This window comes from Rattus rattus, chromosome 4 (assembly GCF_011064425.1).
Source record: "Rattus rattus isolate New Zealand chromosome 4, Rrattus_CSIRO_v1, whole genome shotgun sequence".
NCBI lineage: Eukaryota > Metazoa > Chordata > Mammalia > Rodentia > Muridae > Rattus > Rattus rattus.
Window position 1 is genome coordinate 82,470,788 of NC_046157.1, and position 15,646 is coordinate 82,486,433.

Genomic DNA, 15,646 nt, shown 5'->3' on the forward strand with positions numbered 1-15,646 from the left:
GGTCCTCCCATCCTCCCCAGACAGTACCCACCCCACCCCTGACCGGGGCTTCTCTGCTAGTCCAGCTGCATAGCTTTCGACCAGGTCACTGAGGCCTAGGATGCCTATTCTCCGGCTGGTGTTGCACACCTTTAATACCAGCACTCAGGAGGCAGAGGCACAGAGGCAGAGAAAGGCAGAGGTAGAGGCAGGGCAGGTGGGCATCTAAGAGTTCTGGAGCAGCCTGGTCTCTCTATCAAGTGCCAGGTTGACCAGGGCTACATGGCAAGACTCTGTCTCAAAAAACAAAACTAACCGACCAATCACACACACACACACACACACACACACACACACACATAATGCACTCACACACACTATATATACACATGCACACACACACACAGACACACACTATATATACACACACAGACACACACACTATACATACAGAGACACAAGGATACACACACAGACACACAGACACAGACACACACAGCACATACACACACACACAAGGATACACACACAGAGACACACAGAGACACACACAGATACATATACACATACACACACATGCACACACACTATATATACACATGCACACACATACACACTATACACACTGTACATGCACACACACACATACGCAAAGACAGATATATACACACACAGACACACACATGCATATACACGCACACACATGCACACAGACAGACAGACAGACAGATACACACACACCATCTGTGCAGCTCATTTGCTTTTGCAATCCTATTTTACGACCCTCATGTCTTACACCCCAGACTTGGCTCCAGAGGTCCTGGCACGTTCCTTTTTGAGCCCTAGACCTCTGTGGCTCGGGAGAACACGGTGGTTTCAATGTTCTCCACTCTGATAAATCGTCATTCTTGCTAGCTCCCTTTTTCAACCTGTCCCTCTGATGTGGGGGTTTTATCTTGTAGCCCAGGCTGGCCTGGATCTTGCTGTGGCTGATACTGGCCTAGAACTTGCCATCCTCCTGCCTCAGCCTCTCCCGAGTGCTGAGATTACAGGCATATACCACTATGTTGGTCTTGTCCGCCATCTGCCTTAATCTCTTGGGACTTGTATTTAAAACATCACTTATTGCCATGTTGCTGGAGTTTGGAGAAGCATCAGAGATAAGTGCTGTCTGTGTTCAGGCTGTGTATAATAAGGGTCTTATTCATTTATTCAATAAATTAATCTTCTTACAACAGCGAGATCGCCTGTGCCCTTCCAGACCATTCGACCCACGCTGAGGGTGCAAGGGTGAGCTCTCAGCAGTAGTTAAGTGGATGAGCCGGAGCCTCTGCGCCCCCTGGAGTCCCATCTCGGAAGCACAGCCTCCAGCGCGCCCTTTAAGTAGCTGTCCCCGCGGTCTCACCGGGACGGAATGGGATGGAGCATCTTAATCCCAGCACTAACAGTTTGCTCAGGATTCTGTTATGTTCTGGGGAGTCAGAGTGAGCTCAGCCATGCCCCAACTTCTGCCGTCCTTCTCCTGACCCACCCACACTTCTTGGTCCATTTGCTTCGGCTATAAAACTATCCAGAGAAGCACGGAGCCTTTCTGAGGTTACGCATGCTGCTCGGATTTCCCTGTTTTTGTCCTCGTGGGTGCCTGTCACGCTGCTCCACCATTCTGCAGTCACACTTGTGTTTGTTCACACTTCAACCCTTTCTGCAATCGCACGTTTGCACATTTGTTCCTCGACAATGTATTTGAGCTCAATCTCCTCTCAAATGTGAACCTGAAACCTGGTCTGCTGGTATGAGCCTGTGATCCCAGCCACGCATGAGGCCGATGCAGGGGAATCGCACATTGGAGGCTACCTCAGGCACCTTAAGTTAGACCTTGTGTCCGAGTAAAGTTAAAAAATACTGAGGAAGGTGGCTCAGTGGTCGAGAGCTTGCATAGCTTCAATCCCCAGTTAAACAAATCAAGATGTAAACAAATCAGAAAATATTAATCAAGGGGGCTGGAGAAATGGCTCAGTGGTCGAGAGCCCTGACTGCTTTTCCAGGGAACCTGATTTAGTTCCCATCATCCTAAGCTAAGAACAGTGTGCAACTTCAGTTCTGCAGGATCCCACACCTTCTTCTGGCCTCTGTGGACGCAGAGTGCGTGCGTGCGTGCGTGCGCGCGCGCGCGCACGCACACACACACACACACACACACACACAGAGTTGTAGGTGAAGTCCCAGTGAGCAGCAGCAGAAGGACACACACCACACCTGCTGAGGGAAAGGAGAGAAGGGAAGTGTTGCCATGGGAACTCAAGAACGGGGGCTGAACCCAGGAGAGTCCGTTTCTCCACCGTGACCCAGCAGCAGCGAGGAGTGAAGCCCGTGGTACCCAGCCCACCTTTCCCGCCTCTTCCTTCTCACCTCGTGCATCTCGGTGGATGAGCCAGCTCTGAGTCACAGGAGACAGAGCCAGTCCACAGGGGATCAGTGTCTGCTTGTGGTGAGGAGGAATAAACAGCCAGCAGACACAGGATGGGAGGTATTGGGTGTTGAAGGGTACAGAGAGGAGTGATGTCCGCCTTCTGGGTTCCTAAGGTAGCCTGGCCACACGACTATTTGCTGTTCCAGAGAGTAGAGTGCTATGTCTCTGTCATTGCTCAACGGCAAATGTCACCACAGACGCTGAAGTATCCCTGGTGATTTCCACTTCCCAACCTCTTGTCTGTGTACAGTCCTCACCCCTGAGGTGCTGGTGAAGCCTATAACTTCACTCCGTAGAATCCGCAGAATGTGCCAGAGGTGGTTTGTATCAGACTCATTAGCTCATTGAAGGAGCCTCCCCTTACTGCCTTGATGGAATGAGAGGCGTGCCATGCTCTGGAACAGAAGGTGTGGGCAGGTTATAGAAAACACACTACACGCACACCACACACACACACACACACACACACACACCCCACACATACCACAGTCACCATACATCCACATACACCATATACATACCACACACACTATACATATACCACATAGACACCACACACATACACACACACCATACACATACCACACACACACCACACACACACACACACACCACATACCACAGTCACCATACATCCACATACACCATATACATACCACACACACTACACATATACCACATAGACACCACACACATACACACACACACCATACACATACCACACACACACCACACAGACACCATACACATACCACACACACACACACACACACATACACCATACACATACCACACACATACACCATACACATACCACACACATTACACATATACCACATAGATACCACACACATACACACACACATACCACACACAAACCACATACATACCATACATGCACACACCACACACACCACACATACACCACATCCACACCACACATCCACACACACCATACACACCACACACAAACCACATACACACCACATACATACCACACATGGACACACCACACAGAAAACTGTACACAAACACACAGATACTATACACACTGCACACATACCACACATACACACCATACACACCACATACACAAAACCATATATATACAAACACACAGATACTGCATACATTACACACCACACACACACATACACACACACCATACCACACACCACACTTACACTATACACACCACACATACACCATACACAAACACACACCATACACATCACACACTATATATATATACCATACATACACCACACACACTACACACAAGCACACACATAAACACAGATCACACTACACACATACCACCCACACACATACCACACATATATACCATGTGCACTATACACACACAGACACACACAGACACACCCAGACCACATGCGCTACAAACACACCATGCACACACACACACACCACATACATACACACCACACACATACCATAGACATACCATACACACAATACACACTACACAATACCATGCACATACCATACACATACCACACACATACACACACACTACACACACACACACAAACACACAGACACACAGACACAACACACACACACATCATACCATGCACACACTACGCACGCCACACATACATACCACATACACACCACACACAAACTACATACATACCACACACGCACACACCACACACACGACCCGTGACTGTCCTCAATTTCCAGGAAGAAGCTAAAGGAGCTGGAGCCCCAGGCACACAGCAACAGGGAGGGGACTCTGTCCCCAGCTCTAACGAGTCAGAGCCCGTTCTTCAGTGGAGCATCCGGATGGAAGGAAGCACAGCCACCGACTCCCCCACAGCAGCCCGGGAGGCCCGGGCACGGAAACTGACACTCCTTGTGAATCACTTAGAGAAGGCATGAGTTTATATATTGTTATTATGTTTTTATTTATGTGTGCCACCAATAAACAGAACGGCCGAGGTACACTGGTTTTCACATCGTTATTCCTGTCACGTATTCTGTTCCTATGCCAGGAACAGGAAGTGGGGCCAGGCCATTAAAACCTCATCGCCCACCCTGGCGACTCTCTTCTTCCAGCAAGGCTCAGCCTCCTCCCCAACCTTCCCAAACAGCGTCACTAGCTGGGGACACATGAGCCTTCAGGGGCTATCACATGCTAACCATCGCAGCAATGTAGCACGGGGGACAGTCGGAGAAGCTTCTTCAGCAGCCGGTGCGGTTCCTTCTGGGACCATGGGACACAGAGACGCTTCCTGCTCAGGTCCAGCTTGGCTTCTGCATGCCCTACAATTACAGCACAGGCCTTCAGCAGTAGGGGTCTGCTATCTCGTTCTGGGGGTGCAGCTCTCACCACGGCACACCTTTACGGTGCGTGGGCTCCCAGATACCTCTCTCCAAAAACCTCTAGGGAGGTAACCCACCCGGGGGAGACTGAGATTCCCAAACAACAACAATGGGTGGTGACATTTTTTTTTTTTTCATCCTAACTCAGTGCCATTGTTCAAAGTCTTTTAATTGCTGGTGCCACAGATGCTGTTCACATTTTCAAGAAGCTGAAGAAGGGTTTGCTGTTATAAACTCTCTTCAGAGAGTGGGCAGGCTCTGTCCTGCGTCTCATCCGTACCAGGAGAGTGGGCTTGGGATCTGGGTTTGGGATCTGGGCAGCTTTGTCACTGAAAACCCTCCCACTGGGTGATGGCTCTCACAAAGGCTTCATCCTTCAAGCTCCCTGGGTAACTGTGAAGAGGCCCAGGGGTCTCCTCTCCTTCAGCAATTGCTTGCTAGTTATGTGACTACCAGGAGGGTCTCTGGAATCTTGCTTCATGGCATTTCATCATCTTCTTTCTTTCTCTCCAGGAGGGAATGCTTCCATCCGGGAGAAATGGAATATACTGTTCGGGGTTCCCTCCAGCTCCTGGGGACATGTCTTAGAAGTCCCTAAACGCTGAACTTGCACAGTTCTCATGTGACTGAAGCCCTCAGTGACGGCCAGGGAGAATGTACCCAGCCCTGGCCAGCTGCATACAGACGCCCAGTCAAGGGCGGCAGCATGGCCTCAGAGTGGGAAAGGAACCAGATCTATTTAACGTATTACGGCAGTTCCGTGTCTTAAGGTGAGAGGAGAGTATTGTGAATTCAGTTTGTGCAAAGGGCACGGAGGTCACGGGATCAGAGTAGCGGCTGGCCAGCCACCCTCTGGATCCTGTTAAGAAGGGATTAGCAGACTGCAAGCTGGGCAAGAAAAATCCCCTCATCTTTTAATACCAGTCCTCCGGCATCCCTAGTTTGGATGAGTTAGGGCCTGCTCCTCTCCGTTTTCAGTCCGACTCACCCGGCTATCTTTGCTTAGGCGGGTGAGAGGGGAGGTCAAGTTTCTGAAAGCCAAGCCACCCTTGTGCAGGGGACATTAGGAAATAGGGCCATCTGTCCATCTGTCCGTCTCTCGTGAGCCTGGACCATGGGCAACGTCGTGGAGGGCAAGTCGGTGGAGGAGCTGAGTAGCACCGAATGCCATCAGTGGTACAAGAAATTCATGACGGAGTGCCCCTCTGGCCAGCTCACCCTCTACGAATTCCGCCAGTTCTTTGGCCTCAAGAACCTGAGCCCCTCAGCCAGCCAGTATGTGGAACAGATGTTCGAGACCTTTGACTTCAACAAGGTGGGCAGAGGACGGGAGGGATGGGAAGGTCGTGATTCTCGGGAGATCCCTAAGAAGCCGGAGCAGCCTAGGGGGCGAGGCGGAGCGAGCAAGAGGAAAGAAGTGTCCGTCCCAACAGTAACTTCCGGTTCCCATTGTTTTGGGGGCTGAATCTTATTGTGGAGCCGAGGCTGGTTTTCAACCCATGGTGATCCATCCCCCTGCCCCAACTTCCTAGTTGCTAGGAATACAAGTGTAAGTTGCCGTGCCCGGCTTTAGGTATGAGGCAGCTTGAGCCAGTCGGTCTTGTTCATAGAAGGTGGACTTTGAGATTCGATCCCACAGAACTGCCCTAAGCATCTCAGCTTTAGGCCCTTGGGATTTAGCAATAACTAAGACCCACTTCACAGGGGAAAACAGAAGTCAGAGGCGGAAGGCAAGGCGTTCCTTGTCTACCTGCTATACCGTTCAGCGGCCTCCGAGACCGGCGCGAAGGCTTCCAAGATGGCCGCGCTCCGAGGTGCTGGTTCTGGGTGGGTGGGATGCTTGTGCAGAGACCCCTAGATGTTTTTTAGATTTGAGGCATCGAGTCAGAGGGAAGAAGGGAGAGGGGGGGTGGGGAGAGAGAGAGAGAGAGAGAGAGAGAGAGAGAGAGAGAGAGAGAGAGAGAGAGAGAGGGAGGAGAGGGGGGGAGAGGGGGAGAGGGGGAGAGAGGAGAGGAGAGGGAGAGGGAATTTATTGCAGCTCATTTGTAAAGCGGCCATTTATCTAGAACAATCGGGCATAGGATGGTGAATCGGAATCAACACCTGCTTCCTCACCGTGTGCCCCGTCTGCTGACTCTCAGCTGGGCTGTCCCCTCACTGGGACATGGGGTCTATCAGTGATATGGGGCTACGTGTCCATTGTGACAGAGGGCACCCCTCCCTTCAAAAACACCACTGTGGTCGGTGCTTCTAGAGAACGCCAAGATCCTTGTGTGGCTATTTAAAACTCACTAATACACGAGTTAAGAGGCCCAATCCGATTATGCGCGCTAAAGGATCAGCCCAAGGGCAGTGTCCTGGCTCCAAGGGCTCTTCTTAAGGGGAGCTGGGCCAGAGAGCCCAAGATAGGGTGACAAAGTGACGGAGTCACAAGGGTGGGCACCTCGAAGTGCTCCAGGGAAGCAGTGGTCCTCCGGGCCAGGCTGGGAAGGATCTCAGCACCTACCCACAACACACTGGACCATCTTGTCTCCTCCTGCTAAGGGAAGCCCTCGGAGTCAAGATGTGTCTGTGAGGAGATTCCTATAAGTCACCCACAATGCAACTCTACCTTCACCTAACCCTTGTCACTGGTGTGCGATCCCTTCAGTTTCTGTCACGTGTGTTGTCTGGAACTCAGTCCTTTTCAAAGTTAGGAGCTGGGTGGGCGTGGTGCTGTGCGTTGTAACCACAGCACACAGGAAGTAGAGGCAGGAAGAAAGTCAAGTTCACTTTCAGCTACACAGTTACCAGCTAGCGTTTGATGCATGAGACCCCGTCCCCATTCTCAGAACCCCTAAACAGAACCGTCAGTCAGCTGCTTGTTTCTACCCAGCTCAGCCTCCTCAGGACCTCGCAGCCTTCCCTTGAGTCTTTGTGCTTCTAGAATCCTCTTCCTCTCTGCTCAAGCCTTCTCACCAACACTCGTGCTGACCGTCCCGTTTGAGTTTACTGAGCAAACTGGGTCTGGCCCCATCTCTGCCTTCCCTGGCTGCAGCTCCCTCCCCACTTTTCTTTTTGGTTTTTCAAGAGAGGATTTCTCTGTGTCACCGTGGCTGTCCTGGAACCCATTCTGTAGACCAGGCTGGCCTTGAACCTGGAGATCCTCCTGTCTCTGCCTCCCAAGTGCTGGGGTTATAGGTGCGTGTTGCCGCCATCCCGCTCAGTTTTCGTTTTAAAGACTTTATTTTTGGGATATTTTTGGAGAGTCATCTCAGCAGTAAAGAGTCCTTGCAGAGGACTTGGGTTCTATTCCTAGCATCTATGTGGTGGCTAACAACCTCCCTTGGGCAACGCGAGCATGTGGTACACAGATATGCATGCGGGCAAACACCCTGTCCACGTATAAAATTTTAAATTATTTTTTACAGCTTATTAATTCATATTTTTAAATTTAAAAATGAATTCATTTAATTTCTTGCTTTCCGATGCCAGATATTGAATAGCCATAACCTCTGGTATGAGGTTCACATTCTGGGATGTGAGCTTTGTGGGGACAAAGTCTTGCTTATTGCTGTAGCTGCAGCTCCTAGGACAGTGCCTGGAACGTAGTAGGTGCTTCCTAAGTATTATATGGATAAATGAATATATGAGAAACCCTGAGCTTTGTGGCTAATATGGATTTTATAATACACATTAATTATGCACTTCTTATACTGAAGAGAGTGGCCCAGTGTGGTTGCACATGCTTGTAATTTCAGTATTTAGGTGGCTGAGGCAGGAGGATGATCACGAATTTAAGGCCAACCTGTACTGTATAGTGTCTGTCACACACACACACACACACACACACACACACACACACACACACACACACACAGTCTATGTAATACCCAATGTGCCTTCTCACACCAAACTACTCAATTACTCTGTGGGCCACAGTCTCTTGACCTTGCAGCCTGGCTTTGAGATGGGACCCACAGCCCTGACCACCTTCAGAGCAGAGAGAGGCTAAAGCTGAGCTGTTCAAATGACAGCCCCAGGACAGGGTCTCATGAAGCCTTAAAGGCTTTGCCATAGCTGAGGATGACTTTGGACTTTTGCCCCCTCTTTCCTCGGTGCACCACCATGCCTAGTTTATGCTGGGCTGTGAATCAAACCCAAGACTTCACGTATGCTCAGCTAGCACTCTACCAGTCCAGCAACACCCTTAGCCCCTGCTTCTATTTTGCAACAGAGTCTCACTATATGGTTCAAGACTGGCCTTGAACTGTGTCTGGTCCTCCTATCTCTGCCTCCTCAATGCTCGTGTCACAGCTGGGTGTCATCATGCTTCCCTAGCCAAGAACCTTTTCGTAAATAAAGGTTTTTATAAAGATTTATTTCCTGTATGTGGGTACACTGTCGCTGTCTTCAGACACACCAGAAGAGGGCATCAGATCCCATTACAGAGGGCTGTGAGCCACCACGTGGTTGCTGGGAATTGAACTCAGGACCCCTGGAAGAGCAGTCAGTGCTCTTAACTGCTGAGCCATCTCTCCAGCCCATACATAAAGTTTTATTAGAGCATACAATACTTTACCCAAGAACTGTAGGGCTGGGGTGTATCTCAGCATTAGAATGTTTGCCTGCTATGCTCAAGGCCCTGAGTTCTGTGGATGAAGCTCCATTAGTTAATAGAGTATTTGGTAGTGTGCTGGGGCTTCAGCTCACCATGTAAACTGGCTGAGATAGAGCGCATCTGTAGTCTTTACACCTAAGAGGCGGAAGCAGGAGAATTAGAAATTCAAAGTTATCCTGGCTACACAGGAAGTTCAAGACCAGCCAAGCTCAGAGACTGTCTTTAAAAAAAGCTTGGGTTCTATTCCCCAGTGTCAAAAAAAGTGTCACAGCCTTACTGAAATGACAGTGGCTGTCTGTCTGCAGGGCTGAAACCCTGGTTCATTGGACTCCTTTAAAAAATGTAGTTGTTCCAGTGAGAAGACAGCTAGGTACCAGGGAGTTGCACCAGATACACAAAAAGGAGTGAACCGGGTGGGCAAAGGAACCTGCTCCCTGCTCCCTGCTCCCTGCTCCCTGCTCCCTGCTCCCTGCTCCCTGCTCCCTGCTCCCTGCTCCCTGCTCCCTGCTCCCTGCTCCCTGCTAGTCTCTGCAGGCCATGGCTGTTCAGGGTCATCACAACTCATGCAGACACGAGTTGTCCTTCCGCCCTGTGTAAGCACTGATGCAGAGTTTAGAAAACCCAGTTTCTAGGCAAGGGTTTGTCATCTGGTTAATTGTACGGGCCCTGTCTCAATGTCAGCTTGAATGAGGACAGAAACGGTCAACTCCCGGGTGTGGCTGTGGGTGCAGTGAGCAAAGCAAAATTCTCAGCAGAGAAAGTCCATGGAAAGTGCTGGAATAAAAAGACCAAGGGCTAGGGAGATGGCTGTGCCAATAAAATACTTGGCGTACAAGAGTGAGGATCTGGATTTGCTGCCTAATAACCAGGTAAAAGCCGGGCACACACCTGTACCTTTGGCCCTGGGAGTCAGAGAGAAGAGGATCCCTGGGGCTCACTAGCTGGCCCGGTTAGCTGAGTCAGTGAGTCCCACGTTCCATGAAAGACCATGTCCCAAAATAATACAGGAATAAAGAGGAAGACACCCAACACATCAACCTCTGGCCTCCAAAAGTGTAGGCATGAACACACACATGCACATACACACACACACACACACACACACACACACAAACACCACACACAATATACACACCCCACACATACACACATCACATACACATACATATACATACCATACATACACCACACACAGAGCACACACATACACATACCACACATACATCACATATGCATAATATACACACCATACACACATCATACATACCACACAATATACACCCCACACAATATACACACCCCACACATACACACATCACATACAAATGCATATACATACAATACACACACCACACACAGAGCATGCATACACACATACCACACATACATCACATACGCATAATATACACACTACACACACGCATACACATGTGCACACATATACAACCACATATACATATCAAATATACATACACCACATACACACACATCACATACACGTACATATACACACCATACCCACACCACACACATAACAGGCACATACATATTCACAGCATACACACCACACATACACAACACAACACACACACACAGAGCTGTCAACTGTGCTATTACCGATGGGAATACGTTTCACACCTCACTTCTTTACATTGTTTTTGAGATGCGTGTCTGTGGTCTGACTGGAACTCACTCTATAATCCATTCTAACTTGAAACTCAGAACAATCCCCCTGCCTCAGACTCCAGAGTTCTTGGGATGACAAGTGTGTACATCCTGCCTGAGCCAGTCTTGAACGTTCATATTGTCCTCTGCCTCTCAGTCAAGGAAATGAGGGCTCAGTGAGGCCCAGAGACTTGTCCAAGGTTTGGTCCTTCCCAAGTGGAACCTTTGGTCTTTTGACGTTTTCCCTGTTTCTTCGTAGTCATTGTTGTAAGAAATTCCAACAGCAATATAGTTCCTTGTTAAAAAAAAAAAAATGTCAGGCTGGAGAGATGGCTCAGTGGTTAAGAGCACTGACTGCTCTTCCAGAGGACCTGAGTTCAATTCCCAGCAACCACATGGTGGCTCACAACCATCTGTAATGAGATCTGGTGCCCTCTTCTGGCCTGCAGTCACATATGCAGGCAGAATGCTGTACATAAAATAAATAAATAAATCTTTAAAAAAAAAAAAAAAAGTCCCACAATACAAGAAGATGGAGTGAAAGTCAAGCCACAAGGCCTGGAGGCACACACTCTTAGCCCAGCATTCGGGAACCAAGGCGGGAAGATCTTGAGTTGAAGGCCAGCCTGGGCTACATAAGAAGACACTGCTGATTTACCGTTTACTATGTATCAAGCCATTTCCTCACTTCTCCGGGAACTGTTGCATAGAGGCCTTGCTCCATCCCAGGGCCATCCTGGGAGGATGGAATGAGCTCAGGTCTGTGTAAAAGGCCCTGAGACACGAGATGTGACCGTGCAAACGTTCACCAGGAGCCTGGTCCTTGCTGTGGTGGTCAGTGTGGTCAAGGTCTTCCTTAAGGCCAAAGGCCAAACAGACCAGGGCCTCTCAGAGGACATCTTGCCTCTGTGTGCTACATCTGCATGTATCCAGTGACAGCTCCTATTGGCTCGGACAGCCCACCCACAGACAGCCCTGCCTGCTACAGGAGTCCTACTGCTAACTCAGATCTGCCTGCCTGGACCTCCTGGTTCCCGAGTGACAGTTGTAAACTGAGTGACAGGGACTGACGGCTCTCACCCTTCCTTGAAATGTTTAGCTTCTGAAGTGCTGGGATAGGCAGCAGCAGAGAGGTGGGGGCCCAAGGATAATCCTACAAACAGGTCCTGTGTTTCTGGAGCTGCCGATGTAGCCTAGTGGTAAGTTGCTTGCCCCGATGTACTTGGGATTCTAGGGTTCAACACCTAAGATTGTAACAATTTCCTGCTACATCTGAAGGTCACATGCTCCTCCATTTCAACCCCCTTCAGGACTCAGTGGAGATGTCACCTTTTCTTGAAGGGCCATTTGAACTCCTGTCCTGCCCTAGCAGAGTTAGATCATTCTAGAATGCCCAGGTATTGGATAGGTTGTGAGGGCAGAGCCCCCACCCCCCTGCCCCATAGTGACTTTGTATTGGTCATGGGGTTGCTCAGTGGTAGAGTGCCTGCTCCTCCAGAGGACTAGAGTTTGGCTCCCAGCTCCCAGCACCCCTGCCAGGCAGCTCACAACCGCCATAAGCTCCGGGGGAGGCGACTTTCTCTTCTGGCCTCCAAGAGCACGCACACATATACGGCACACATTTACAGACAGATACACGGAAACAAAAATAATGTTTTAGAAAGAAAGCGAACAACAGAGCTGCGTATTTGACCCTAGCCCTCGGAGGGCAGAAGCAGGCAGATCTCCGAGTTTTGAGGCCAGTCTGGTCTACAGTGCTAGTTCCAGGACAACCAGGGCTGCAGAGAGAAATCTTGTCTCAAAAATAAAACCAAACGCAAAAAAAAAAAAAAAAAAAAAAAAAACCAGAAAAACAAAACAAAACAAAACAAAACAACAACAAACAAACAAAACAAAACAAAAAAACAACCAACCAAACAAAACAAAACGAATCAAATGAATTAACTGCCTTACTGCGAGCTCTGTCTGTGCTGGGTGTTGGAATCACATGGACTCAGTTCACCAAAAGTAATTCTAGCAGCGGGCACCACTGCCATTCTCAGATGAGTAAGTCGAGTGCTGTAGAAGGGACATGCTAAGTCCTTTGTCCCGTATCCTAGAATTCGGAGGAGGATCAAGGAGGCAAGATTCAAACCCGCTCCTCCAACACTGCGCTTCTGTGAGGACGGGGCGACTGCTCCTTTGAGTTCTCTTTCTCACAGTAGAGCTCAGTGGAGCTTGAAATCAAGAGGAGAGAGCCTTTGAAGCCAAGAGGTCTCCTGCCCCTACCTGCCAGGCCAGCACCTTAAGAGCTCTCTAGAGTCGAGCCCAGCCCCGGCTTGCTTGCGTTCTGTGGGAACCGTCCCTGATTGAGAATCAAAGGGAAGCAGTGCGGATGGTTCTAACAGGCTTGATTGACAGCTTTGGGGAAGATGCGAGGCGGGCAATGTTGAAATGTCCAGAAAGACAGATAATCGTGGTACAAGGGGACTGAGCACCGCAGAGCGGAATGACTCCTGCTCCCTTCTGCTTAGCGTCTGAGGGCTTATGGCTTCAGTAGTGAGGGGTGATGAGGCCTGAAGGGGGTAGTGGGGAGAGAGAATTGGGAAGAGGCCTTGGGACCAGGTTCTGGCTGAAGAGGGCGGGGCTCTGAGTGGAGTGGGCGGAGCCCTGGTGTGCTTACCCCGCCTCGCCCATCTCCCCTCACCCAGGATGGCTATATTGACTTCATGGAGTACGTGGCCGCCCTCAGCCTGGTTCTCAAGGGCAAGGTGGAACAGAAGTTGCGTTGGTATTTCAAGCTCTACGACGTGGACGGCAACGGGTGCATAGACCGGGACGAGCTGCTCACCATCATCCGGGTAACTCCAGGTGCAAAGGGCTGGGCTAGCGGTGTGGGAGTGGCCAAGAGTGGGTGCCGGGCGGACAGCCCCAGGGTAGAAATTGCAGCCCAGGATAGGGGTGGGATTTGGGACAGGGGGGTGAGGTGGGATGGGGGTGATGACAGCTCTAACTCATTAACTGCATGATTTGGGCTATGATGTCACTATTCCTTGGGACTCAGTTTCTTCATTTAGTACTAAAACATTTAATGTTCTTTCTCTCTCTCTCTCTCTCTCTCTCTCTCTCTCTCTCTCTCTCTCTCTCTCTCTGTGTGTGTGTGTGTGTGTGTGTGTGTGTGTTTGGCGAGGGGGTGTGCGCATGTGTGAAGCCAGAAGAGGATGTCAAACATCTTGCACCTTCTTTTTGAGGCAGGCTCTTTCACTGAACCTGAAGCTAGGTTAGCGATCAGCAAGTTCCCAGCCGGCCTCCCTCTCAAATCCCTTCAGCTCTGGAGTTACAGGGGCAGGAGCCCGCCTGGCTTTTATCTGTGCAGCAAATACTTTTACCACTATCTCCTTGAGATGGTGTCTCACTCTATAGACCAGGCAGGCCTGGAACTCACAGAGACCTGCCTGTCTCTGCCTCTGTCTCCCAGAGGGCAGACATTAAAAGCATGAGCTACCATAACACGCCCCCCCCGCCCCCCTTCTTTTAATGATTTTAAGTCACTACTACTTGGCCCTTACGGACCTCGAATTTGAAACAATCCTACCTCGGTGTCCCAAGTGCGTGAAGTCCTAACCTTGATCTCCACTCTGTACCGCTCTTGGGTTCTGACAAGCTCGCTCTGCTCGACCCCCCCACCACAGGGAAGACTCTCCTCACTTCTCGCTATTTGTTCCCAGGCCATCCGAACCATTAATCCCTGGAGCGACTCATCCATGAGCGCTGAAGAGTTCACAGATACCGTGTTTGCCAAGATCGACATCAACGGGGATGGTGAGGGAGCCGAGGAGGGGTTCCCCAGGGGAGGGGTCAGCAGAGATAGCAGTCACCCCTGGAGAGGGGCAAGAGAGGAGGAGGACACAGGGCCTTCTGCTGGTGGTCTCTTCTACCCACTTCTGCTCTGGATGCAGACCTAGATTTGGGGATCCCTGCACCAGACTTTGAGTTTTGGATCCTTTACCATTGCCCCAGCACTGGCTCTGTCCCTGCCTTTTGCATCCACCTCAGAGCCCTGGACTCCTAAGACCTCATCCTGCGAATCTCTTTCTCTCCACCCTAGGGGAACTATCTCTGGAGGAGTTCATGGAAGGTGTCCAGAAGGACCAGATGCTCCTGGACACGCTGACCCGAAGCCTGGACTTGACCCGCATTGTGCGCAGACTTCAGAACGGCGAGCAGGAGGAGGCAGGCGCTGGCGACCTGGCAGCGGAGGCTGCGGGTTGAGCCTCATCCTGTGGTCTGGGTGCTGAGGGCTGGCCCCCGTGCGGTGCCTGGTGTAGTTGTCCTGTTCTTGTCTTAACATTACATAGAACCTCCCGAACTCAGAGTCTCAGCTTTTTTCTTTAGGTGCGTAGTAGGGCGCGGAGGGACAATGGCAGGAATTAGGAGCCCAGCGCAGAGAAGGAGGGTTCCTAATCCCTCCAGGGAACTCAGAGGATGCTGGCTGCTGCTTCCTGCCAGTCCCTCTCTGGCCCCTCCCATCTTCTTTCCCAACGCCCTGCTCTACTTCCAGGCCACGACCTTGAGGATGTGGAAGCTCTGAGAGAGTCTCCTGG

At 50.4% G+C, this 15,646-nt stretch overlaps 1 protein-coding gene across 1 annotated transcript; it reads left to right on the plus strand.

Moving 5' to 3' along the window:
• Positions 1-5,754: 5,754 nt before the first annotated feature.
• Positions 5,755-15,417, plus strand: Guca1a (guanylate cyclase activator 1A). Its single transcript, XM_032899433.1, has 4 exons — positions 5,755-6,113; positions 13,754-13,903; positions 14,771-14,864; positions 15,151-15,417. Exons 1-4 carry the CDS (start codon positions 5,913-5,915, stop codon positions 15,312-15,314), a joined length of 609 nt encoding a protein of 202 aa, XP_032755324.1. The 5' UTR covers positions 5,755-5,912; the 3' UTR covers positions 15,315-15,417.
• Positions 15,418-15,646: the final 229 nt, after the last annotated feature.